Source organism: Tyto alba, unplaced genomic scaffold (genome assembly GCF_018691265.1).
Source record: "Tyto alba isolate M040663 unplaced genomic scaffold, T.alba_DEE_v4.0 Super-Scaffold_28, whole genome shotgun sequence".
Lineage (NCBI taxonomy): Eukaryota > Metazoa > Chordata > Aves > Strigiformes > Tytonidae > Tyto > Tyto alba.
In genome coordinates this window covers 18758432-18782310 of record NW_024881302.1, presented here as the reverse complement: position 1 = coordinate 18782310, position 23879 = coordinate 18758432, and the positions used below count along the sequence as shown (strand labels likewise).

At 52.6% G+C, this 23879-nt stretch overlaps 1 protein-coding gene across 13 annotated transcripts in view; it reads right to left on the bottom strand.

The window, feature by feature from the left end:
* Window positions 1-23879, bottom strand: part of LOC116964400 (ankyrin repeat and fibronectin type-III domain-containing protein 1-like) — a 259270-nt gene that overhangs the window by 61154 nt on the left and 174237 nt on the right. For all 13 annotated transcript variants that reach the window (XM_033003974.2, XM_033003975.2, XM_042798706.1 and 10 more), the window contains one exon: window positions 14094-14134. In XM_033003974.2, the coding sequence (XP_032859865.1) occupies window positions 14094-14134 (41 nt within the window). The remainder of the gene's footprint in view (window positions 1-14093; window positions 14135-23879) is intronic.

The following is a 23879-nucleotide window of genomic DNA, read 5'->3' as shown; positions in this document are numbered from 1 at the left end:
TACAGCAGGAATGACGATTCATACCCCGGATCAATGCAGACATGAGGCATCCCACTGAGAGGGCAAGGAACCACGGTGGCGTGGGAGTCCCTGCCTTGGGCAAAGCTCTCAGTGACCACCAGCCCCCGGCCCTCCCGAGTGCCTCCCCACCCCAGTGCGGGGACCCCTGCAATCCCCCAGCTCCACCGGTAAGCAGGGCCCAGCAGCTCTGCCCATCGCTTGCACATCCAGCACCTCACCTCCTTCTCCGAAGCAAAAGCCCCAGTCTAAACCCAAAGGGATGTGCCTGGGGACACAGACGCCAGCCCCCAGGTCCCCAGGGGCAGTGCCCGCCCGGTCCAGTGCTGGCTCCTTGCCTGGGAGCCTCACAGGCAGATAACCTGCTGCTGGTGACAGCCTACGCTGTGCAAGTGCTGGGGCACGCAGCTCGGCAATAACCCAGCTCTCCAGCTCAGGAATGTCCAAATAAATACAGAAATACATAAAAAGGCCATAAATAAGGTTGCCTGAGATGGCTGTTTGTCTCCTGCCTGGCCAGGACCCCCTCTCCCCCATTGCTGTTTGACTTGGCAGATGACAGCTGGGTAATTTGTTTCCATTGCAATGAAGTCCTAATTAACTGGAATAAACTTTTTACACTAAGTGTGTTTGTTTAACAAACTAGCTCTTTCAGAGCCTCAGCGAGACCTGATTGATGCATTTGAGGGGAGTGGAAACACGCTGGGTGCTTGGACATTAAAGCTGCAGTGTCTGAGCGGGCCAGGGCTGAAAGGGCTCTCTCTGTGTTTGGGAAATCAAAATTGACACCTCTGATGTCTGGACCGGGATGGGGATTTCAGCATGGCCTTTGTGTACAAATATTTAGGGTTTCACATTTGCTGTGGCTGACACCCCCCGCAGCATTCCCGCTGCTCGGGTGAGCAGGGTCTTGTGGCTAGCAGATCCCCCAGGACCCTGCTCTGCACTGGTGCCAGGAGGTGGGATCCATCACACTCGACTTGCTGCCGACCACAGCGAAGCGTGCCGGGATGCACGTGGTCCCTCCTGGTGACAGCACTGGTGGCTCCAGCCAGCCAACGAAATCCCAAAGGTGGGACTACACAGGACGCTCTCAATGAAGCAGAACCGTCTTCAGCAGCAGGCACACTGCCTCCTCCCCACTTTCAGAGATCAACTTCATCACTTCTGAAGCCAGTAACTGGCTGCAGCAAACCCAATATGGTTAGAAACCAGTCTGAGGTGGTTAGAAACTAGTTAGGAGTCTGAGACCAGATTCTGGTTCAAAGCAGAGATTCCAGCAACGTTCACCAGCTGGGAGGAGGCGGGGGGGGACACAGAAGCTCAGTAAAAGTCCAGAAGCAGAGTCCTCCTCCTCCTCAGAGCCATCCAGTCGATCTGGAATCGGCAAAGCCGACCGGCTGCATTGCAGAATAGGGATTTGGCACAGCTGGGCTTGGCAACCTGGCCTCAGTGCAGGTGGTCAAGATGATGTGTACAGGCACAGTGGCTTACTGGAAACATCTGGGAACAAGGGAAGCATCCGGAGATAGCAGCTCTTGTTTGGGAAGATTGCTGCTGAGAGCTGAAGGACCCTCAGGACAAGCAATGCTAAGCCTACACATATGGTGTATGGTGGCCTAGGATCCAGGACAAAACCTTTGATTGCAAGAGGACAAGAGAGGAATACAATGGGGAAAAGATGACCAAACTACCACTGACTGGCACCAGTGCCCAAAGGCAGGCACCAAGCACCACCCTGCCAGCTCCGTCGGGACTTCCCACGGGGTGGAAAGCTGAGACACCGCACGGCTCTGCGGTGGGGCCCGGGCCGTGATGAGCCCCAAGCTGTAGCTGTATTTCAGCTGTCTAATGAGATAGCTGCATGAATAATAAGCACTGCTGGAAAACAAAAGCGCCCCTGACATCCAAGGGGGAGAATGAATGCAGATGAACTTTCCCTCCCTGGGTGCTTTTTCCTTCCTACCTCATACTGCAAAGAAAAACCTGTAACGGGCCCTGCTTGAGCACTGTCAGATCCAGAGGTTTTCTTGAGGCATTCAAGCTTTTTGGAAGGCTTGGCTTTTCTATTTTTAAATGTAAAAATGGGATTTTGCAGGCCCTAGGGTTTCTTTTGCCTCCTTCTCCAGCCTGTTTCCTCAAGGCACTGCACGCATTTCCATTTATTGTGGAGCAAGAAGATGTTTTCTTGTGGCTGGGGGTATAGCAGACCTCCCACAACCCCTCAGTAAAATGTCCCAAAGTCTCCCCAAAGTCAACCTGCCTGTATTGTCTACTGCTTGATTTAGTCAAGTCTTTAATTAGGTATAAATACCCATATCCAGTGATTCTTCAGTTATTATTACAGGTTCATCCTACCTTCATCTTCTGGATGTGTTGAAAGCCATCAGTGGCAGGACTGATAGCAGAGATCTGAGCTAGCTGCCCAGGCTCCCTGTGCAGTCCATGGAGAGATCAGGCACTTCTGGAGGAGGAATTAATTTCCCCATAAATTAGCCGGCCACGCTGGAGCTGGTGCCCTTTTAAATGATGTCCCAAGCCTAAAGAGTCAGCCAAGCACCCACACCCTCGTCCCTTCCCACTGCACATCTCCTGGGAGTCACTGTGCTACTCTGAATCCTATTTTTGTTAATGCCAGAAACCTGGGGGAAAGCTGAAAGCCTCAGATCTCACCTCTGTGCACACCACTTTGCCAGGATGCAGTAAAGACAATGTATTTTCCTCCTTTAATGTCCTTAGCCACGCTGTTCCCTGAGCAAATTAGCGCTATCTATACGTCTCCCCACAGTCTGCTCAGCACAGCCCAAGTAAATCAGCATATTCAGCCTGATTATCCCTCCCAGAGCAAAAAGCCAGAGGAGAAACACCAACGCCGCAACTCGCACAGTCCTGGCTGATTGCTCTCAAGGCTAATATTCTCGTTTCCACCACCACGGGCAGTTTTTGCTTCTCAGGAGCTCAGGCAGCTCGGAGGAGGGCTGCAGAGCCACCGCCCGCCGCACACGCCCTGCTCCGCTTGTGGCCCCCGCCAGAGCAAGGCAGGAGGCAGCCACGCTGGAGACGATGTGAAGCTGGGAAGAGACATTGCACGCTCTTTCCCAGGAGATTCTGCCTGCCGGTGGGCTCAGGAACACCAAAACACTCTTCTGCAGAACAGAACAGCATCTCTGGCAGGCGAGCACAAGGCAACCTCGGGTGCTGCCACACAGCAAAGAGCTCAGGTTGGCCACGGCAGGGGTGGCCTTAGGCAAGAACAAGCTTCTGAAGAGAGTCCAGGCTGCTGTAGCTGCTGATGGCTCTGCGGCCCAGCTGTCTATCTGGCACTGCAGGTGAAAGCATGGAGAGAAAATACCAAGACAGTGTATTTGAATAAAAAGCCAGATTAAGTCTGCGGTCGTTCCAGAAAAAAAAGTATCAGAGCTCTTGCGCGCGCTGTGCTGATGGGCAAAGCAGCAAGCTCTTCAGATGACGTGAGGCAGTGAGGTTGAGAAAGGAGCATAAGGAACTAGAAATTTTCACTCACGAGCAGAAATTTAATGCACTCGACACTACTGAAACCTGCTACGATGATTTACATGATCAGAAGCCTCTGCGTAGGAAGGGTGGCAGAAAAGGAAGAGGAGGGCATTGTATACTTAATATACATGCCATTATATCTTTTTCTTTAGAATTACAGATCTTTTAGCAGCCAGTGCTTGAAGAAATGCAGATTTACCCTCTCACCACGGACTGGGAAGAGGCACAGCACATCACACCTGAGCCAGCACAGGACTACAGGAGCTCAGCCTTCAACATATGTTCTCAGTGGATAGAAAGAAATAATGCACTATAAATTATTTGGGTTTGTGAGTCACACGCTAGAAGACTCATAGAGGCAGCAGTAAAAAAACACATGCATTTCTAAACACTATAGTTGATAACTTTTCAATGCAGAAGTTAATGCATGGCAAGTGACAAAAGGTTGAGCAGTCGCTGGCTGCCTGCAGAGGCAGCCCAGGCTGGCAGCAATCCCCATGGACCAGCACTCAGTATTGCTAAATTGCTATTTTCACATCCCGGGAGATGGGATCAAACTGACTGTCAAGAAAGACTTTGAAAAAGTAGAATGAAAATATACGAGTTCTTTAAGGGATGTTCACTGAATGTCTGTAAAGTCCAAATTTCATAGTTAGAAAAATGAGCAACTCGCTTAAAAATCCCCTTTGCTAAATGAAGGCTCAGAGTGGAAAGAAAGTATACAATGAAGAGTGGTCAAAACAAATGAGAAATTACAATGTGTGGGAAACTGATAAGGGAAACTGAAGAAGGGGAGAGAAGTGCAAAATGCATGGCTGGAGATGCAAAATCTACTATTGGAAGCCAAACAAATTCTAGCAATAGGTCCATTTGCAAGGAGCAACAGGACCATTTTTAAGCAGAGGATGTAGGCCTGCTCATAATGATGCAGAAAAAGCAAATCTATACAATAGGTACTTATTCAGTGTTTGAGGAAAAAAGAAGAGTAAAGTGCTTACTAGGAGAGATGACTCTTTCCTAAACCATCAGTATTCTCACCTACATCTAAGGCAGCCAAACAGTACTAAAGAGCCAACACAGGTAATGTGTACCCAAAGCTGGGGAGTTTTCTGGGCTCTGCTGCTTGCTGTGAGGAAACTTTGGGCTGCCATGTCCAGATGGCAAATGGCTCCTCCACAGCAATATTCACACCCAGCAATGAAGATGACCTAGTTAACTACTAAATGGTCGGCCTGATATAAGGCCCAGAAGCCAGGGCTCATCTGGAATTAAATCAAGACATAATTAAAGGATGTAAGTTATAATTAAAGTCAGCCGGTGTGTCTTTGTGGAAAAGAGATCTTGTCAAATGAGACCGATGTCACTCTTTAGTGAATACAGGCTCAGCTGAAAAAGGCACCGTGTACATTACAGCTGTGCAGGCAGAGCGCTAAGTGCTTCCTGACATTCTGATTTTAGAAGACAGTACTATACAGTATCAATAAAGCAAGTTAAATAGATTAAGAGCCAGATGACAGGTCTCAAACAGAAGTTGTCAATGGGGAATCGTTAGTGAGGCTCCACGGGGAGTGTGCTAGTCGATATTTTCATCAATGATCAAGAAGAAAATACAAAATCCTCACTCAAAAAAATTAGCAGATGACAGGAAGATTGATGTAATGGTAAATATTGATGAGGAGAGAGTGAAATGTGGGTTGCTTGGTAATGCTGAGCCCATTCAAACACTGTACATGTTAATGCAGCCCAGTGCAGAATGACACACCTACGGAGAAGGATTTCAGGCCGTATTTATGAACAGGGACTGTATCCCAGACAAGAAAGAGCCTCCAGAAAGGCTCAAGGGTCACCACGGGTGACCAGCCCAACACAAGGCTCTGATGCTGTGATGAAAAGAGCTGATGCAGTTCTTGGAGGAGAGGAGAGTTACGTGTATGGCACTGCTGAGACTGACACAGAAACACTCTGGCAATTAAGGTGCCCGCATGTAAAAGGGGACACTAAAAAAGCAGAGAGGCCGGAGGGATGAGTCATAAGATTGATCTGAGGGCTGGAGAAAATACCGTGCTGCAAAAGATTTGAGTTAATGTTGCATTTATTGACAAAATTCTGTCTACACCCCAGCTCTCCAAACCAGAACGGTGTCAAGTGCTCTTACCCAGCAAGACACGCAGAGAGCCAGGGGCAGGGAACTGAAGCCGAACAAGTTCAAATAAATTTTGGGTCAGGATTAGATACCTCTCCGAGGACAATCACAACCTCTTCAGTTTGCCGAGAGGCACGTGGGCAGCACTCACGTCCCTACGGCGCACGGGAGGCCAAATGGCATGATCTAATAGGCAGATCCTTTTGTACCTAAATCCCAGGCAAGCGAGTCCCAGAGGATAACTGGAGGTCCGAGGCCAACCCTTGACACGCACCACGGTGAAGACAGGTGATGCAGGAGATAGCACTGGCCTTAGAGCAATGAGGAGCTGGGGAGGCGCCGGGCAGCAAAGATGAGTAGTGCTAGCTGCTCAAAGGCAAGGTTCAGAGCTAGAAGACTGACTAGCTGTGAGGAGTCCCCGTCAAATCCTGTGCCAGGAGCAAAGCATGTGGGAAAGGATCTCTCACTGCTCTTGGAGAAATGCCAGCAGAGAGTGCTGGCCAAGCAGCTTGGGAAACACCTCGACCCACTTCTCCCTCTTGGTACCCGGCTGTGGGACCGAAAGCTGCTGTGGGTGGGAGCATTACCTCCCATGCCAAAAGCATCTCTGTGTTGACTCACTGCAGCAAACGCTTTGCTCTCTTGCTTAAGGGAGAACACAGCCTTGGTTATTTTGTTAAAAAGTGCCCATCTTCCTACGCTCGATTCCCTTTTCATGATTAATGCAGAGCGTAGCAAATGCAGCAGAGCTGCAGCTGGTGCATAGGTGGCTTCTGTGCCGCTCTCAGCTGCGAGCTGGCAGCGCTAACCTCCCATCCTGTGTGAGGGGAAGGCAGCCCCGGGTTCAGACCAGTGGGGCAGGCAGATGCCACATCAATGTCTCCACCTAAGGACCGGCCCAGCGACTGGGCACCAAGCAGCCATGCCCCACTCAGCTCCCTGGTTTCAGAAGAAGCAGCGAGGAGAGGTACCCCACGGTGAGCGAGAGGTTCTCCTGCCTGGAGGCACCACAAAGGGACACGAGCTGAGGAGCAGCCCCAACCCCACTGGGGGCTCCATGGGGACAGAAGTCCATCTAGTGCTACCAAGAAAGTACCCTTTGGTGTGTGGGAACACACACCCTTCGGTCGGGACAAAAGGAAGCACAACATAAAGACACCGAGTCCTCGCGTGGCAGTGATGGAGATGGGGGAAACTGGGCCAGACAGGTTTTTAATTGAACTGGAACTGAAATTACAGGGAGAATAAAAAAAAAAAAAAAAAACCAAACCACAACAACCCTGCTTTGGTTTAAAGAAAGGGGCTGGGGGGATAAGAGAAAAAAGCCCTTCAAGTTTCTATGACAACCAACACAGTAAGAGCCTACATCGCAACCTCACTTAACACATTAAAAGCTGCACAGAAACAATGAAAACCAAAACTTTGTTCTACCACCAGGTCCATTCCCAGCCAGAGAGCAAGCAAGGGGGTGGTCCAGTGGCCTCATTGCCTGGGCACCCAGAGCATGGCAAAATGGGTCCAACCAGCCCCAACAACTCCTCCTCCTGTCCCCTCAGCTCAAGGGACTGCTGAAACCAAGCGGTCCCTTGTCCTGACCTCCCTTGGGCCAAGATACTTAGCTCTGGGTATCGAGGGTCCTGGTGCCATCCAGGCCATCTCTGTTGTCATAGATCTGGGTGTAGAACACCCCACCACGGTCTGTCAGCCCCAGGAGATGTAGGGATGAGGGTGAGCACTCCCACACAACAAGCAATAATAAATAATAAGAATTGTATTCATTCATACTTTACAAAAATGCGGGTCTTCAGCAGGACCTATCAGGCACACAACCTGATGTTGCTGTCCCAGACCGCCTGGAGATGGGGATAGCAGCAGGACAGCCAGATCCGTAGCATGGGCTCCCACTCGCTTCACTGGGCACGGATCAGCACCAGCTTTCCCAGCTCGAAAAGCAAACAGCGGTATCAGCCTGGACAGATAGCCCATACACCACAAGGAGAATCAATGCTTGCCTCCTCGATCTCTGAGCTTCCAACTGATCTCTGCCAGCACCACCCTCCAACAAGGCCGTGTCCCCTTCCCTCTACAGCCACAGAGCTAAGAGAAGTCACAGCAGCACAGCCAATGTTCTCGGGGGGACAAAACCACTCCCAAGAGGCTGGAGATGCAGACTATCCTCCTGCCCCATGGCAAGGCCCTGAAGCAGCACACTTGCCCCCCGCAGGGAGCTGCCAGGGCTGGAGGGACTGCACAGCCCCAGCCCCAGCCTGGCACACCACAGCACCCATCGCCCTCCGAACCGCTCCGGGGCAAGGAGCAGCACCAGTCCCCCGAGGACAGAGACCCTTCCCCAGAGCAGCCAAGTCTCCAGAAGCCTTTCTGGGCTCAGGGCATTACTGGGAGAGACTGGGCCACCTTAGCTTAAAATATGAGCACACCACAGAGCAGGGGACACCTTTTGAAGGCCAGAAGGAAAGCTGCAGAACTGTTCCGAGGCTGGAGTACCAGCCCGTCTCCTGCACCCACTTCAAAAGTCCAAGGCAACGCCATGAGCTACCCCCCACCGCCCATACTCACTTCTGCTTTTCTGGGCTGGCTCCGCTTTCCATCTCCAAACTGGCATTTGTTGAACCACAACATTTCTCCAAAGTACCTTTCCAGGACTCCCTTCCTTTATCAGAACTCAGAAAGGCTCCAAGTCCCTCCACCTGCCTGGAACTCAGGCTCTGAATCTGGCCAAACGACAGGGGAAATATTTTTTTGCGCTTGCTGTAAAGTTTCAGTGGCTCAGACCCTACTACTAGGATGCCCTGAGCAGCATCGTAATCCTCTTTACTTGAGTTGCTTGTGGGGAAGTTAACTCCCCAACTCTTCAGAAGACTGGCTTAGCCAGGATTTGGGGTTGAAAGCTAGGAGACCATCCGTGCTTGTGGTCCCTTTTGGAGGGCTCCGCTCCCTTGCCTGAGGGGCAGCCACCCCACAGATCCCAGCACCGCCCTCCCACACCCCACTTTCCTGCCACCCCACTGCCGCAAGAGATGCTGGTGACGGCGCTTCAGCCTTTCTTACAACTGAAGCTGGGAGAAGCGTTCTTCAACCCTGTGAAGATGGTTTTGGGGCAGTTTCTTACAGCATTGAGTATCCCACGGCTTCAATACAGAAAGGTGGCCTCGGCACTGCTTCTCCTCCCCCCACCACTCCCCTTGCATCATCTGCACCATCTCTTATTCCCCTCCCTGCTCTGTGTGTCCTCCTCCCACTGCTTGGCACTTTGCAGGTGAACCTGAGCTACCTGAAGAGCATCCCAGCTGAATGACTCTCAGCCGCTGCAAAAGAAGTCAAATGTAGCATTTATGTGTATTATCATCATTACTGTAACAATAATGTCTGAGTTAAGGAGGCAATGAAATGAACACCCAGCTCAGGAATACATCTAGCTTATTATGATGGCCCTTAATGCTCCCAAGATGTAAATACTGATTTCTACATCCTTAAAAACACCACAGTTTTACAAGATAATGATTCAGCAATGAAACACTCACTTTCATCTAAGTGCTGGCACAGAAAGGTTTAGTCTAAGAGATTAAATGTTCTGCTTTAAGAGCAGGGTGACAACGAATTAGCTGCAGAGACATCTTGGCATAATGCAGACTGCAAGGCAAAACAAACATGAGCTGCTACTTTATGTAAGGTGGTTTCTAGGGCTCCTTGTGTGTTTACATGTCTGAGGCTTAAGCACAGAAGGCGGGCGGCAGTCTTTAATCTGAAATGGAGACAGAGCCATGAGGTGCCTGTATAAAAAAGCTGTGGGATTCTGCTGGAGCAAGAACTGGGCTCTGAGACATCAGGTCTCTTCAGCATGGCCACATCATCCCAAGTGACTGGTCAATGGAGACCATTTTGTGTCACTACAGCAGTGTCTCTCTTGACACCTCAAAGTGCCTGGCAAATATTAACTGCTCCCGAGTGACGACTCTTTTGACAGATGAGCATCGCTCTCAGCAGAGGAGACAGCATGGGGAGGGAGCACAAGCAGTTCCTGCAGCAAACCAGTGACACTTTAATTAAACCCAGGTATTTCAGTCTACATTTGCTAGGGGTTTTATGATTGTTATTACTACCAAAACTTCTTTCTGGGTTCGAAGAAACTGAGTTCCAGTCGGTGCCTGACACTGAGGAGCAAATATATGCCAGGGGGAATTAGCAAAGACACCGGCCTTTCTCGGTTCCTGTCAAGACACTTCCAACCAGCCCTGCTAGGAGAGTGATTAAGCAAAAGCACCGGCCCTGGGAGAGCCTATTCCTGTCTCTGAGCATGGTGTCCCTGGGTCTTCAGCCAGCAGGTCCTTGCTCACGAAACTGCCGTGACAAAGCGGTCAAGGGCCCTCTGTCAGAAACTTGGAAGTACCTCTGGAAGCCCAGCTATTCTAACAGCATTACAGCTGTATTAGCAGCTTCTAAAATCAGGGTGACAAAGGAGCAAGCAGCTCAGGGGTTGGACTTGGCCCATGAGGTGTTTCTTCCCTGGTCCCTACAAATGCTGGCCAGATCCCAGATGGAGCAGGGCTGAAGGTAGGGTGGAAACAGGGGTGGGGGAGGTATGTGTCCAAACTGCATCAGATGAGAATTACTAGGTCGGGATATATCATTCTGACATCTGAACAACCTATTTTGGAAACACTGAAAGTCATCTGTATCTGCTCGCATGGGGTGGCTGGGGCAGCCAGTGTCGGTGAGGAAACCCATGCAGATGTTGGCTCACTTCTGGACTTCTGGTCATTCCTGGTATGCCAGGCTCCTCTCTCAGGTATTTCAGCCACAGGAGCTCTTTGTGTGCCTCTTCTTCCTAAGATGGTCTCTAGCCTATTCAGTTCTCAAGTGATGTAACTTTCTTTAAGATTAATGCTTCAACCTTCTTGACTCAGGCTGTACCCTTCCATTTAACCTGGAAAGAGAGAACATTACCTCCCAGGCACACTAAAATCCACTCCTGACACGGGCCAACTCTTGCAGGAACATCCGTAAGCACTCTCACTGGAACCCTTGGAAGTAAGAGTGCCTCCCCCAGCGCGGGTAGCAACATCATTTCAGCTCTGGTGGCTCCATCCTGGGCACCTCTGACTTCCCGCAGTGGAGGTCCACCTTCGCTACGCTTTCCTGTGTGATTGCCACTCCACATTTGGTGCAACCTAGCAGGAGATTTGTACCTTAAAACCTATTGGATGCTCTGGGCAGAAAGGAAGACCCTAGGGTAAAGGCCACCAAAGGTTGGAGGGTGAGGGTAGACACTTCTCCATACCCTTGGTGAGCACTGGACTATTCCAGGAGCTTAGGAAACACCCTACTGCTGGCCGAGATAGACAAACAGTAGCTGTAGGGTGAGGGAACATAATGACAGCAATTCCATTTCTGAAGGGAAGATGCAACAAAGGAAAGAAAGGAGTCACTCAGGGGTGATGCAAAGAAGCTCAGATGACAGAGTACCTGATGTCCAGGGACGAGGAGGACATCTGATCAGAGAAAACTTCTGAACATGGCAGGAACAGAGCAAGATTCATTCCCTGGACAAGCGGTAATAAAACCCACTGCTCAGATTTCTGGCATGTGTGTCTTTCCTTTTTCTATAACTTACATTTGCTGTGAGAGCCCAAAACCACCGACCCAAGAGCAGGAATGCTCTGACCCCACTCCCACAGTGTGGGTTTGGTTGGCAGAGTGAACTGCTGCCTCTGAAGCGCAGAAAAGGAAAAGCAGAGGCAGAGTCAAGTTTGCTCTGGCACATGGGGGCTGGAGGGCCAGCCATCCGCTGCCAGACTTCTTTCAGATCACCGGTCTCACCGCACAGATGTGTTCATGAACCACCACAGCTTGGCTCCACTCCAGGAACCAGCTACTTCTCATGCTCCAGCTGCTCATCGCCACCTTGCCCAGGGCTTGGGGTAAGCGTATGTGGAGCTGCCGCAGAAGCGCTGAGCTCTTCTGATCACTTGACAGGTCCACCAGACCTCTGGCAGCTGCCGGTGATCCTTCTCTGCTGAGAAAGACCGGGGCTCCAGTCCTGCCAGAGGCTGAGGGCCTGGAAGGCGCCTGGCCCAGCCGTGCAGACAGGCTGTGGCAGTGACAGCAGGTCTGACTGCAACAGCAACGGTGCCGGTATCAGCCGACGGATCAGAAAGTCAAACTGGATGGGGGAAGTGGTACCAGGCAACCTCACGGCCACAAACCCTACTGGTTGCAACCCCAAAACAGCCACCGAGGAATGTAAATAGGAAGGGCATTAACCAAAATCATATGGTTATGATTGACACAGCTGAAAACACAAGCTGCTTGGCCGAACCAGGGAGGTCCTGTAGCATCATGGCACAGAGGAACAAGACAGCACTGGTAAGATACCCTGTATCTACAAGACCTTCTGCACCAGCACCCACCGCTCTGACCCAACATCTCTGCACCTTCAGTGAGATGGGAAGCTCATATTCTCCCATTTAAGGTAAAGAAACACCCCTCATTTCTCTGATGAGATGAGCTTATTATAAAAGTAGCACTAGAATGTTGCTACCTACCACCAAAACCACTCCGCAAGAAAACCAAAGAGTAAGAGCTCTTTACGTACTTCCTCCAAATCTCTTACTTAAAGCCTCAAAAAAGCTTCAGCTGAAATAGGGATACTAGAGATGCTTCAATCTTTTTCAAGTCTGCTTGTCAGAACACACACTCTACATATGCACACAGCACACTACAATAAGAAGCGCCGAAATCTTGGATGACTGTTGGTAGAGGTCACAAAAGCACGGTTATAAGTCCTTTGCCAAATGTGAGTTCAATTTGTTGTTGCATCCACGATGACTCCATAACCTCCTGGGATATCCCCCTGATCTCCCAGAAAGCCACGCGGGATTAAACAGCCTGGGAAATGGCTTTGGCTGTGTTTTCAGAAGTCTTCAGCTGCCAACGGTCTTGGCAAGCTGATGATCAGCACTGCCTTGGGGTGAGCGGACAGAGGAGCTCCCTGAAATCAGATTTTTCAGTACAGACCTAGGAGACCAGCGCCAAGTTTTAAAAACTTTTGGTGGCATAAAGGAAGAGGAACCAGCAGATAACTGCAGAACACACACCCAGCCGACACTTGCACTCCCCATCACAGACTGTGAGCAGGCAGCTCCGCAAGTGAGACAGCCTGCCATCCCCGGGGTGCCCTGGACGTGCCTCCTCTGAGCCCGAGAGTAACTCAGACCGAGGATGCTGCCTCGGTGCTCGCTGCATGCTCAGGCACCACTGGGAAGCAGCTCTGCGGGAACATTTTGGAAAGCAGCAAAGAAAGAGCAAGTGAAGAAGCACGTTGAGTTTTGGAAGAGAAATTTCATCGACTCAGTCCCTTCTGAATCTTCCAAAACCACGCTCCTCTGACAATCCTGCACACCAGAGCACTGTTCCACAACTTCAAAACCACCTACGGTGGGTTTTTTTCAGAAGAAAAAAGGTGATAACATAAAGAAGTTCACTTCCCTAAACGGAGCAGGAGCAACAACGTGCTCAGCAGCACAACACACACCTGCTTAGTGGCCAGGGCCAGAACCGAACCTCTCAGCACGGCTTTTATTGAAGTTTGCCATTACCCCAGTAAGGACGGTATCAGCCACATCCTTCCAGCAAAGAGACAGCCTTCTTCCCTCGAAGGTGCTGTGCTGCCGTGAGGCCCTGCAAATACTGGGTGCAACAACATAACTGGCCTGCAAGGGCATACTGCTTGCATTTTAATACAGGTCTCAGAGGTTGACAGCTCTAAGTGCTCTGCTCTCACTCCCTCGCTTACAGACTGTCACCGCCAGCTCGGAGCCATGGCCAAGGGCATGCACTAAGTAACCAACTGTTTATGTTAGCGGGGTGATTTGCAGACCCTTTGTTCATGTTCATGAATATGGTGGCTCCAGAGAGCCTCTTCCTTTCCCCTCATCCCTGTGGCTCACCATGCTTTACAAAACACAATGGATGGAAGACAACAGGCATCAACGTCAAAGCACAGGCTGCAGAAGACATGCTTCAAGATCAGCCCGTTGCGGCACAGAACTAAACCCTTCAATTCCCCAAAGCAGCTCAGCTGTGCAAACCCAGAGCAGAGGGAGCTAGAGGTGGGAAAGGTCACCCCTGCATCCCCCACTCCCAGCCACCAGGTCCCGGCTCTGTCCCTCAGGCTCAGTCAAGCTGTTGTGATTCCTTCTGACCTGATTTAATGATTTGCATATGCCCTGAAGCCAAAATGATTGACAGCCCTTCCAGTGTTATCCTCGCTTGTGTAATTGCAGCAGCTATTCTTGTACATTGAAATGTCTAATCTTAGCAAGCTACAGAGCTGCTCGGTAATATGGACCAACCGGGAATTTCCATGCAATTACTCACCACAGCTACTGGCACTTACTTTGGCTGGTAAAAGTCCTTCTTGTCCGCCGACCCCAGGCTCTGCAAGACACAAAAGACAGATGTATTTCTTTAACTCTTTGCCAAGCAAGCATCACCGATGAAGATGTGTGATGAGCAGGAAAAGGCATGCACCTATGCTTTTTGCTGCCTGATGGTTATATGTGGGCTGGCTGGACAGGGCAGGCAGCTAGGGCCTTCAGCCACCGAACATGCCAGAGGCAGAACCCTCAGCAGCCAAGGATGTAAAAATAAAGAGTCAAAGCAGAGGTGTGGGGATGCGTTAGGTCTGAACCCAATGTATTCAAGCATGTGTGTCTCTCCCAACACTTGCAGAAGCATAGCACCTTGTGTCAGGAGATGACTCGTGTCCTCTCAAGCCTGCCCAGCTGGAAAGCGGACAAAGTGCAGGGTTGGCAGAGGGACTGAGCCACCACCGCCTGCAGGGACCCTCCGGTGGGGCAGGGGACTGAGCCCAGGGCCCACAGCCACTCCCTGGGGGCAGGACCACGGAATTCTTCTGCCCCAAAAAAACCAGCATCAGACCCCAAGCACGGGCAAGCTTGGGAAGCAAAGACATCCCCATGCACGCTCGGGTTCCCGCCCACTGCCAACTCCACCGACAGCATGGTCTGGTACAAGTCTGACAGCATCCCACCCCATGCTGCCGGAGCGCCAGGGTCCCCTGGGAAACCCCAGCCAGGCTGAGTGTCCCCGCGGGGAGCCTCGGGGTGACAGGCACCCCACAGACCCCGCTCTGGGTGCAAGGCAAGGCACGTGCATGACAGCAGAGAGAGCGTGCCTGCACCGCCCTGCCTTGCCCCGCTCTCCGTATACACCCACGTACGCCCAAGTCTCTTCTCAAAGCACATCTTGTCCCCTGCCCTGCTCCGAGGCCCCAGCCTGCGGGGTGTGGAAGGGCCCCTGCCCGCAGGGGCCGCAGAGGGACAGGCTGTGCCCGACACAGCGTGCTACTCGCGGCGGGCAGCGCCAGGGCAGACAGACAGACCGACCCACCAAACCTGGGTGGCAGCAAAGCCGTTACACCGCCAGAGCCCTCTCCTCCTCCCGGGGACAGTCCTCGCCCTTGCGCCTTGCCAGGATGGGCGGGGGGGGGGACGGTGGGCAGCAGCGTGGGGCGGCCCCACCACCCACGCCGGCCCCGGCCCCGCGTGGGCAGCAGACGTGTGCTGGCGGGCACGCGCACCCGCGGGAAGCGCGCTGGGGCTCTGGGGCTGCTGTTGTAGTTTTGCTCCGTGGTTGCCAGGCAATGGCAAGCGTGACCGCCAAAAGCAGCGGGGCCGAATGCTAATCAGGGTGCAGGATCTCTCCCGGAGCTCTCTGCCCGTGGTCCCTCTCTCCAGCCAAAGCCACCGGGTGCTCCCACTCTTGGACTGAAAAGCAAGCGAGGAGAGGAGGGAGCCAGCTTCTAAGCAAGTCAGGGATCCACTGTCACCAAAACGCCCCCCGAAAAGGGAGCTCTGGCCGTCATTTGGTGGTGGCTGACCCTCTCCACAGTACAGACGTGCTGGTCAGACACTGGCACGGGGAGGCTTCAACCAAACCCACAGCACAGGGGACGTGGGTCTGGCTGCGTGCCACCCGCCTGCACATCTCACAGGCACATGCTTGAGCTCTGTCCTGGGTGAGAGCTGGGAGCACACAAAGAGCAGCCCCTTGGGGTGGGAAGATCTCATCTGCCCATGCGCCGACTGGCGCACCGGCATACAAAAGCTCTGAGCAATCCCCACCAGCCAGAGAGGGCAGCACCCTTTGGCTCTTCCTCCTGCTTCCCCTCCTCTGACACCACATCAGCAAGAAGCTGCGGCGAAGCCCCATGGGATCAGTGGCCAGAAACCAGAATGAGGTGGTCCAACACTGGCACAGGATGCCCAGAGAGGTGGTGGAGCAATCAGCCTTGGAGATATTCAAAACCCAACTGGACATGGTCCTAGATGTCCAGGACAACCCGGTGAGAATGAGCCTGCCTTGAGCAGGGGGTTGCACGGGGTGATCTCCAGGAGATCCCCAGATCTCCTCAACCACTCTGTGCACTCCTGAAGCAGCAAAGAAACAAGCAGAGCAGTAACTGCACAGAGCAAATGCCCTGAGTGATGAGACCTGTCTTCCAAGCCCACAACACATCTGGGAACACCTTCACTCCCTTGGCCGCAGAATTCCCTTAAGATATTTCCTGACATCTTTAAACTTGACACTTAAAACCCAGGGTGCTGGTTCCCAAACTATGGATTGGTTGCAATGAGGTTCACAAGCCACAACAAGTTCAGTTCCTTCTGCTCTCTGCGTGAGCAAAGATCACGGAGAACTGTTGATATTTAAGGAGAAACAACTTGCAAACAGCTTTCTCAACACTACTGAAACAACACATGAAAAACCTTCTTCCCACTCAGCCAGACCCTCCACCCAGCTGCAGCTCAGGTCTGTGGGAAAAAAGCTCCCATCAACCCCACAGCCAGCTCCAGACAGCCCCTGAGCCTTCTGGTAACTGATAACAGCAAGAAATGATGCTGACACTTTTCTACTTTTTTAAAATGCTTGGAGGACTAACACTATCACCAATATTCCCGGCGCAGGGGATGACAGAATCTGCAGTAGCCCCTTCACACTGCCACACGCAGCCACAAGCATTAACTTCCACTCATCTTTCACTAGGATGGAGGTGCAGATCTCCAAAATCAACCCCTAAGGAGGGAAACTACGCGGGAACTTGGAGGAAAAGGAAGGGTCACTTTGCAAGTTCAGTGCTTGGTGAACGGGAGGTGGAGAAGGTCTCGCGAAGCCGCGAACATGGCAGCCTGCCCCCCCCCCGCTGGCAGGATGAGCTACACGAGCACGCTAAGAGACAGGGCTTACCGTGGCCTTATCAAGCAAATAGTTTTTAAGAGTCACGGAAAACTGAGAAGTTTTTACATATCTGGAATAAAACAGTGAGGCGCTAACTTTGCAGAGAGGTAAAAACAAAACAAACAAACAAACAAACCAATAAAATGAGGGGCAATCACAGCAGTGATCAGCCAAAATAGCTGATTTTAAAGCTTATTAAGAAAATAGCAAATGAGGAGGAAAAGCAGAATTCCAACAACGTGTTCAAGGAATTTGGCCTGGAGCAAGGCCGGGAGCCATGGATCAGCTCCTGGCTCTACCACAACTCCAAGGTCTGGCCTTTGGCCATTTCTACCCTCTTTGTGCCTCAGTTTCCCCATATTGCCCCTGCACAGCCCTTTGCTTCCTTCCCAGAAAAGAAAGGGACCGTGCCCGGCAGTGAGATGGAGCCACACAGGTCCATCCCACCACGCTGCAATTCCTTCTCCCAAGCATGCACAAAACCAAGGTGGCTGCTGGTCCCGAGGGCTCCGGGAGGGTGTCAGGAAAGCAGCCTGGCCACAACCATCACCAGGAAACGGAGGAGAACTTGCTGGAGGCTGCCAGAAGTGATGCCTGGGCAGGAGAAGGTGGTCAGGGCCGGCAGCAAAACCTAAGGCAAGGATGTGTTTTTCACCGCCTCTAAGCAAGATCCTCATGAAAATATGGAAGGAGAAGTGAGCGCAGGCACACATGGTGTCCCAACAGGAGCCATGGACAGGGACTAAGGCAGTTAATAAACCAGGTAAAGGATAAGCTAAAGACACTTTGAAAACTGCAAGTAAAGCAGAGCAGAGCCATGGCAGAAGGAAGAAGGTGAGAAGGCAGCGATGCCCTAAGAGACCACAGGGCACCTCGGCTCTGGCCTGACTTTGCGCAGCAGGTCACTATAAGCTGTTGCTGTAGTAACAGCAGGGACATCACGACGTCCTGGTGCAACTGGCCAGGAGCACTGAGAGAGCTCAGAGCAGCACCTGGAGAGATCCTCCCAAGCAGGGGAGCTGGCCTTCGCCGACGGCTTGACGATATTAATTAGAAAGCACTTAGGGAATCGGTGATGGGAAGCTGTGGGCAGGACCGAGCACGGGTGCTGCCTGCTGTAGCACGGTGCATGAAGGGGCAGGAGCTGGAGCATCTCCCCCAGAGCAGCAGTGTGGGCTGTGACAGTGCCACCCGCCACCACCTCTGTCCCACCGCGCCCGGCACCACGGTCCCGGCCAGCGTCCACAAGAAGGGAAGATTATGGAAAAGTGGTCAAGGGAAGGCTGGGATGTTAGGAAGCCGAGCTGGGTAAAGGGAAGCCGCAGCCCGGATCTTAGGAAAAACGTCCTGGCACTGAGCTTGAACAGAGTTTGAACCGACTCCAGAGGGAGGGATCCAGCAGCGTTTCTAAGGGCTTTGAAAAAGCCAACTAGATAAACCATGGAGAGTGGTGCAGAGGGGCCAGTTCTGGCCTCCCAGGGAGCTGGGACTGGCTTTTTTTCTCTTGTCTGTGCCTGAGGACTTAAAGAGGCAGAGAGCTCCCAAAAATGAGCACAAAATGGCATTTTCCCCTGCTTTCTGGAGGAAAGATCCATACCTTCTGAACCAATATGGGATCTGGAGGCTTTTATCTATGCAGTTAAAAAATCAAATGCTAGCCTGCATGCATGCACTGTTGTTGGTTGAGCTACAGGCTTCCAGGAGAGTTGTCCGCTGGTGGCTCCTGTGTGTCGAGGCATAGCTGGGGTCTCCAAAGAGGCACGGCTGCAGTGTGATGGCTCGGCTCCCAAAACAAATCCAGGAGCCCCATGGACTCCCAGAGACCTCCTGCTGCTGCTCAAGATGCTGGGGAGACCCTGGCCATCCCTGGAAGGAGGAAGGGAGGGAGGGAGGGAGGGAGGGAGGGAACGGAGCATCCCCCAGTTCAAAGAGTCCCCTGCAAGCCCCAAGCCACCCCGCAGCGTGAGTCAGCCTCCAGCCCGACCCGCTGCGCTGCTTCTCACTCACTCATTTGATTGATGACTCAGGGTTTAGGAAGCACATTTTAAATCCCTTAATGAAATAATGGAGAGAGTCATTTTTATCAGCGTGTATTTTTAAAACAAATACTTCAAGTGAGGCTTGGGCCCATACCCACCCTTTCCTCCCGAGACACAGAAGCGTGAGACCGTGGGGTCTGGCAGCGCGGGGGCACGTGGAGGGGCAGGAGCAGACCCTGCTGCCCCGGCACGTGGCCCTGGGCAAGGCAGCTACCGAAAAGCTGCCAGGCTGCAACCTCCAATCCCTCTGGCATTCATGCTCCTGCTGCCAGCAGGGCCAGGAGAGGAAGGTGGGACACCAGGATGCTGTCCCAGACGATGTTCTCAGAGCCTGGCAGTGCCCGCAACGCCTTGCTCCCCGCCGGGTGTGTGCCCCCTGAGCGCCTACCCTTTTGGATGCGGCCGGACACTGTCTTTAATCCCTTTCCTCTGCAGAGGAAACAACCATCCGAGCAGAGGCAGCAGCAGAAGGGGACTCTGATGCCAAGCCCACAGCTCCTGGGTGCCAGGATGCAGCCTGCCAAGAAGCGGGAATCGCCTGCCAATATGATTAAGAAAGTGTTGTCTCAAGGTCATTGTCACCGCTATCCTCTGCCTCTCACTGTACAAGAATACCTGAGCCAGGGTTGCAGTGTCCTTGTTTTAATTAAAGGACCTCTCCATGCGATGCTCAGAGCCCTTCTGCTCTTGCAGAAAAGTGCAACATCAACGTCGAAAGCGCAGCATTGCAGGACCACCTTAGAAATGCTGTGAGGGAAAGGGAATGCAACAGGACACCAACCTTCCTGGTGTTCTACACTAAAGCAAGATGAACTGAGAGGCCAGAGTGGATTTATTAGCCATAAGGACCCGTGCCCAGGTTCTCAAAAAGTACCTTTCAGGAGTGTAAAAATGCAGCCTCCCAAACTGGTAAAGCAACACCCAGCTGCATCCGGGCCATTGCTAAGTTTTTCCCACTGGCATCAAAACCAGTGGACTGGTGGGAAGACCTCTCATCTTCCCGGTGGCATTCCCAGAGCTGCCCTTCCCAATCCTCCTCGCAAGGCAGAGCGATCGCAGGGACATATACACAACGACCCAGCTCCCTTCGGTGCTGCAAACCAGGCTTCTTTTACATAGTAGATTTTGCACAAAATGTCAAAGTCATTTCTGGGCTTGTCTCTCCATTTAAAACATGACTTACGGTTTTCACAAAGTTCTTGTAAATCTGTGAGAATCTGGGCCAACACGAGTGCCTGAAATTATTCTCTTAATTTCAAATTTCAGGCACTAAGTAAACTATTTTGAAAGTTATTTAAATCTTATATTTAAGAAGCCCAACTTACACAACATATATAAGCTACCAGTCAGGCTTCCCTAGGACAGCTCATTTCTAGAGCCAGCCTTGCTGGTCCCTGATAAGAATTAGCACAACATGCTGCAGACAGAAAAGATGAGACTGATTTAAAGGACCGCTCTGAATTCCGAAATTCAGCCAAGCTGGGGAGATAACAGAGTTGGAAACAAGGATGCTCACGGAGGGGCTAAGGCAGAGGTATTGTATTATTTATTTATTCATGCCAGCAGACAGCAATCCTGTTGCACTTTTTCCTCTCCTAAATGTTGCCAAGCATAATCTCAGCTCATCTTTTTTGGGCAGTGTCTCTGGGAGAACAAAGTTATTAGCAAGGCTGAAGAAGCCTCATGCAATTATTTAGAAACTACACCAAAATAATCCCCAAAGACAAGCGCCTGCTTGCAGGTGGCAGCTTTCTAAGTCATTCCAATAAAATCTGGCTCAGTAACTCCCAGCGTAATCAATGCCCACACAAACAAAAGAGATAAAAACCAAGGGATGAGTTATTTTTCCATGCTAAAAGAGGATTCTGCAAAACAAAACTGTGGGCCACTGCCGGTAACGGTCTGTGCTGCAAACCTGCCATCCACGCCCCGTCACCTGCTGGGACCCCAGCGCCTGCCTCATCCCCAAGCCGGGTTCCCAAGCCAGGCTGGGCAGATTTCAGGGGGATTTGGGCACAGGCAGCAGGCGCTTGGCCCCCAGGCCAGGCCAGGCTGGGGGGACCGAGGCTGCAGAGCCCGCGTCCCCCCACCCTGGCTTCTCGCCCCTGTATCCTGGTGGTTTGTGCTTTCAGGCGCAGCCGTTCATCAAGCTCCGCGTATCTGCAACATGCTGCATTTATGAGTAATTGGGAGTCGATGCCTGACTGTCAGAAGAGGAATAAAATTCTGAGCCTGGGATGTGAGGGAGTTGTTTGGAAGGAGGAGAAAGGCGATGTCACCCCCCCGTCCCAGCTAGCAGCATATTTCTGAGCTAAGGCCGACCTACACAGAGCATCCTGAGGCTCGGCACGCCACACACTCCTCTCTCCCTGCAGCCCCCTGCCCCTGGCACGGGCCTGCCTAAGAAAGAGAAACCAAAGGGCTGTGGGAGTGCTGCCTCCGCCCCTGCAGACACCGGCTCCCCTCTGCAGGCTCCAGCACCCATCCCACCCACCACCGCGACCTGCACCGTATCCCTCTGAACACCCCTGCCCCGGCACTGCCAGGGCCCTGGGTTAATACAGCCCCCAGTCTCCCCAAAACATGAATTTGAGGCCAGATGAACCCCCAAATCCTAAAACCTGAATTTTAGGCCAGATGAATCAGGTCGCTCAGCTGAAAATCACGGTGATAACTCCTTCCTTCGACGTGGCAGGGCTGCAGACCAGCTCACGCCAAGGAGGGAGCTCCAGGCCACCCGGCTGGGCGCAGCTTTGCTCCACCAAAGGCCAGCCTTGCTGGAGAGCAGATCCCCCGCCTGCGTGCTGAAGTATGGGGGTGATTAAGGAACAGAGAACAGAGATGATTAAGAAAGGGTAGGTCACACAGCAGAACAAAATCTGGTGGCAGGGGGAGGGTCAGGCTGGGGCAGCAGTGCTGTCTGCCCAGATGGAGAGATGGGAAGGGCCGGCTCGAGGGGAGGAGGGAGGAGGACGCGTGCCACTGGGAATCAGAAAAGGACCTTGGTCTCTCGGAGGATGGCATTTCAGCAAAGCCGAAGCACCGACAGACCATGGGAAGGATGCGTGAGCCGCCGGTGTTTCTGCACATGCCAGCCCCAGCCTCTCGCTGTTGTGATCCTGCCTCCTCCTGCCTCAACTACAAAGGCTCCAAGGAGGGGGCGGGCGATTCCCCACAGATCTGACCCAGCCAGGGGAGGATGCCAATGGCTCTAATATGTTCATTCTTCAGCAGCTAGCTCATCCCAGCCCAGCTCTGGAGCAGGAGCCTGAACCAGCTATCACACTTGCCTGCAAAGAGCGCTGACCCTGTGCATGCACGCGGGGCATTGACACACATCCAAGCTGGGCTTTGACTCCGATGGAAGGTGAAAAACATGCTGAAAACTAGAGAAAAGTTCTTTTGGACCATCTAAGGGAGAAAAACAAGGGAAACATGGCTATGCACACAAGGTACACTGAAGGAATCCAGGGAACAGAAAGGAAGCCCTGCAGCCATCCCCCAGCAGAGCAGCTCAACCCACACCTGGGAGCTGGAGGAGCTCGTGGTGTCCTCCAAGCAGCTCTCCCCACTGGAGACACCACGGACCTATTCAGGAACAGGTCGCGTGTATCACTGGCTCCCCTGGGCATCCCAACACCACAGTCTTGCTCCGATGCCAAGCCCAAACCCACCATCTTGCCACTCCAGGACGGCCTCCTGCGAGCCGGTGGGCACCCACGCTCCACCAGCACATCTCCCCAGAGGCTGAATGCTCTTCCCTGCTTGCTCATCCAGCCTTACGTCCAGGACCCAGGAGGGGAGACCTTGGTGTTTTCCTGGGGGCTGAAATGCAAATGTAAACCTGGTTCTTCGGAAAACAGGCTTCACCTTTCACCCAACCTATATCAGACCCCCAGGAAAGCGATGAGATGGGTTCTCCTGGCGAGCAGCCCCATCACTGGCCCCTCGCTCCAGAGCACGTCTCAGCAGCTCACCCTGGCCCTGCCAACAGGTTGTATTCATGAGGGCCAGACCAAGCCAGAGCAGTGCCAAACTCCCCAACATCGCTAAATTCTGCTTCCTCGTCCTCTTTCTCAGAGCATATCCCTGCGGGTGCATGGCACGGCGGAGCAGAGCTGCGCACGCGTGCGTGCTGGCCCCGGCGCTGCAAGGTGCACCAGCACCGCCCCGGCGCCCACCAGCCCTGTCACCAGCAGCACTCAGCAACCCCCCCTCCTCCCCCCGTCTCTTTCCACTTGGCAGGGAAATGCACACGACTGGGTTGGCTGCGGCACGAGTGCTCACAACCAACTTTGAGATTCCTCATCAACCGGGGCAATGAGGACAGTCTCTGTCCCGGCGTCAGCCTTCCTACTGGAAAGAAAAGCAAGTCTGCTAACGAGCAGATGCCCCCCCAGTAAACAAGTCCATTTGCATTTACCTTTCACTCCCCTGCCACCATGCCTTCCCTTGCCTTTCCACCCCGTCTCAGCATCTCCCCCAGCCTTCTCCCACCCCCCCGCCTTCCCCAGCCAAGCCTCTTCCCAGGCCACGCTCCCCACGCCAACGGGGGCTGCTCATCCGCAAACCCCTTGCAGCTCACACCATCCGAAGGCAGACCTGAACTTCAAAGCATTTCTGCGCCGAGAGCTCATCCAGGAAACTTTGTTTTCTCAACTTCTATTGTACTGCTACATGCCTGTAAAAAATAATTTATGCATATATACACATGCATGCACGCACAGCCTCTTTATTACAAGGTTTTTCGTTCTGGAAGGACCTCCCCAAGCCGTATTGAGGGCTGGCACAGACCAAGCCATGCACTTGCTGCTCATCGGAGCTTCACTGGATGAAAGGACTTGTCAAATTGCTGGCAAAACCACCGGAGCTTGTAAACTCCT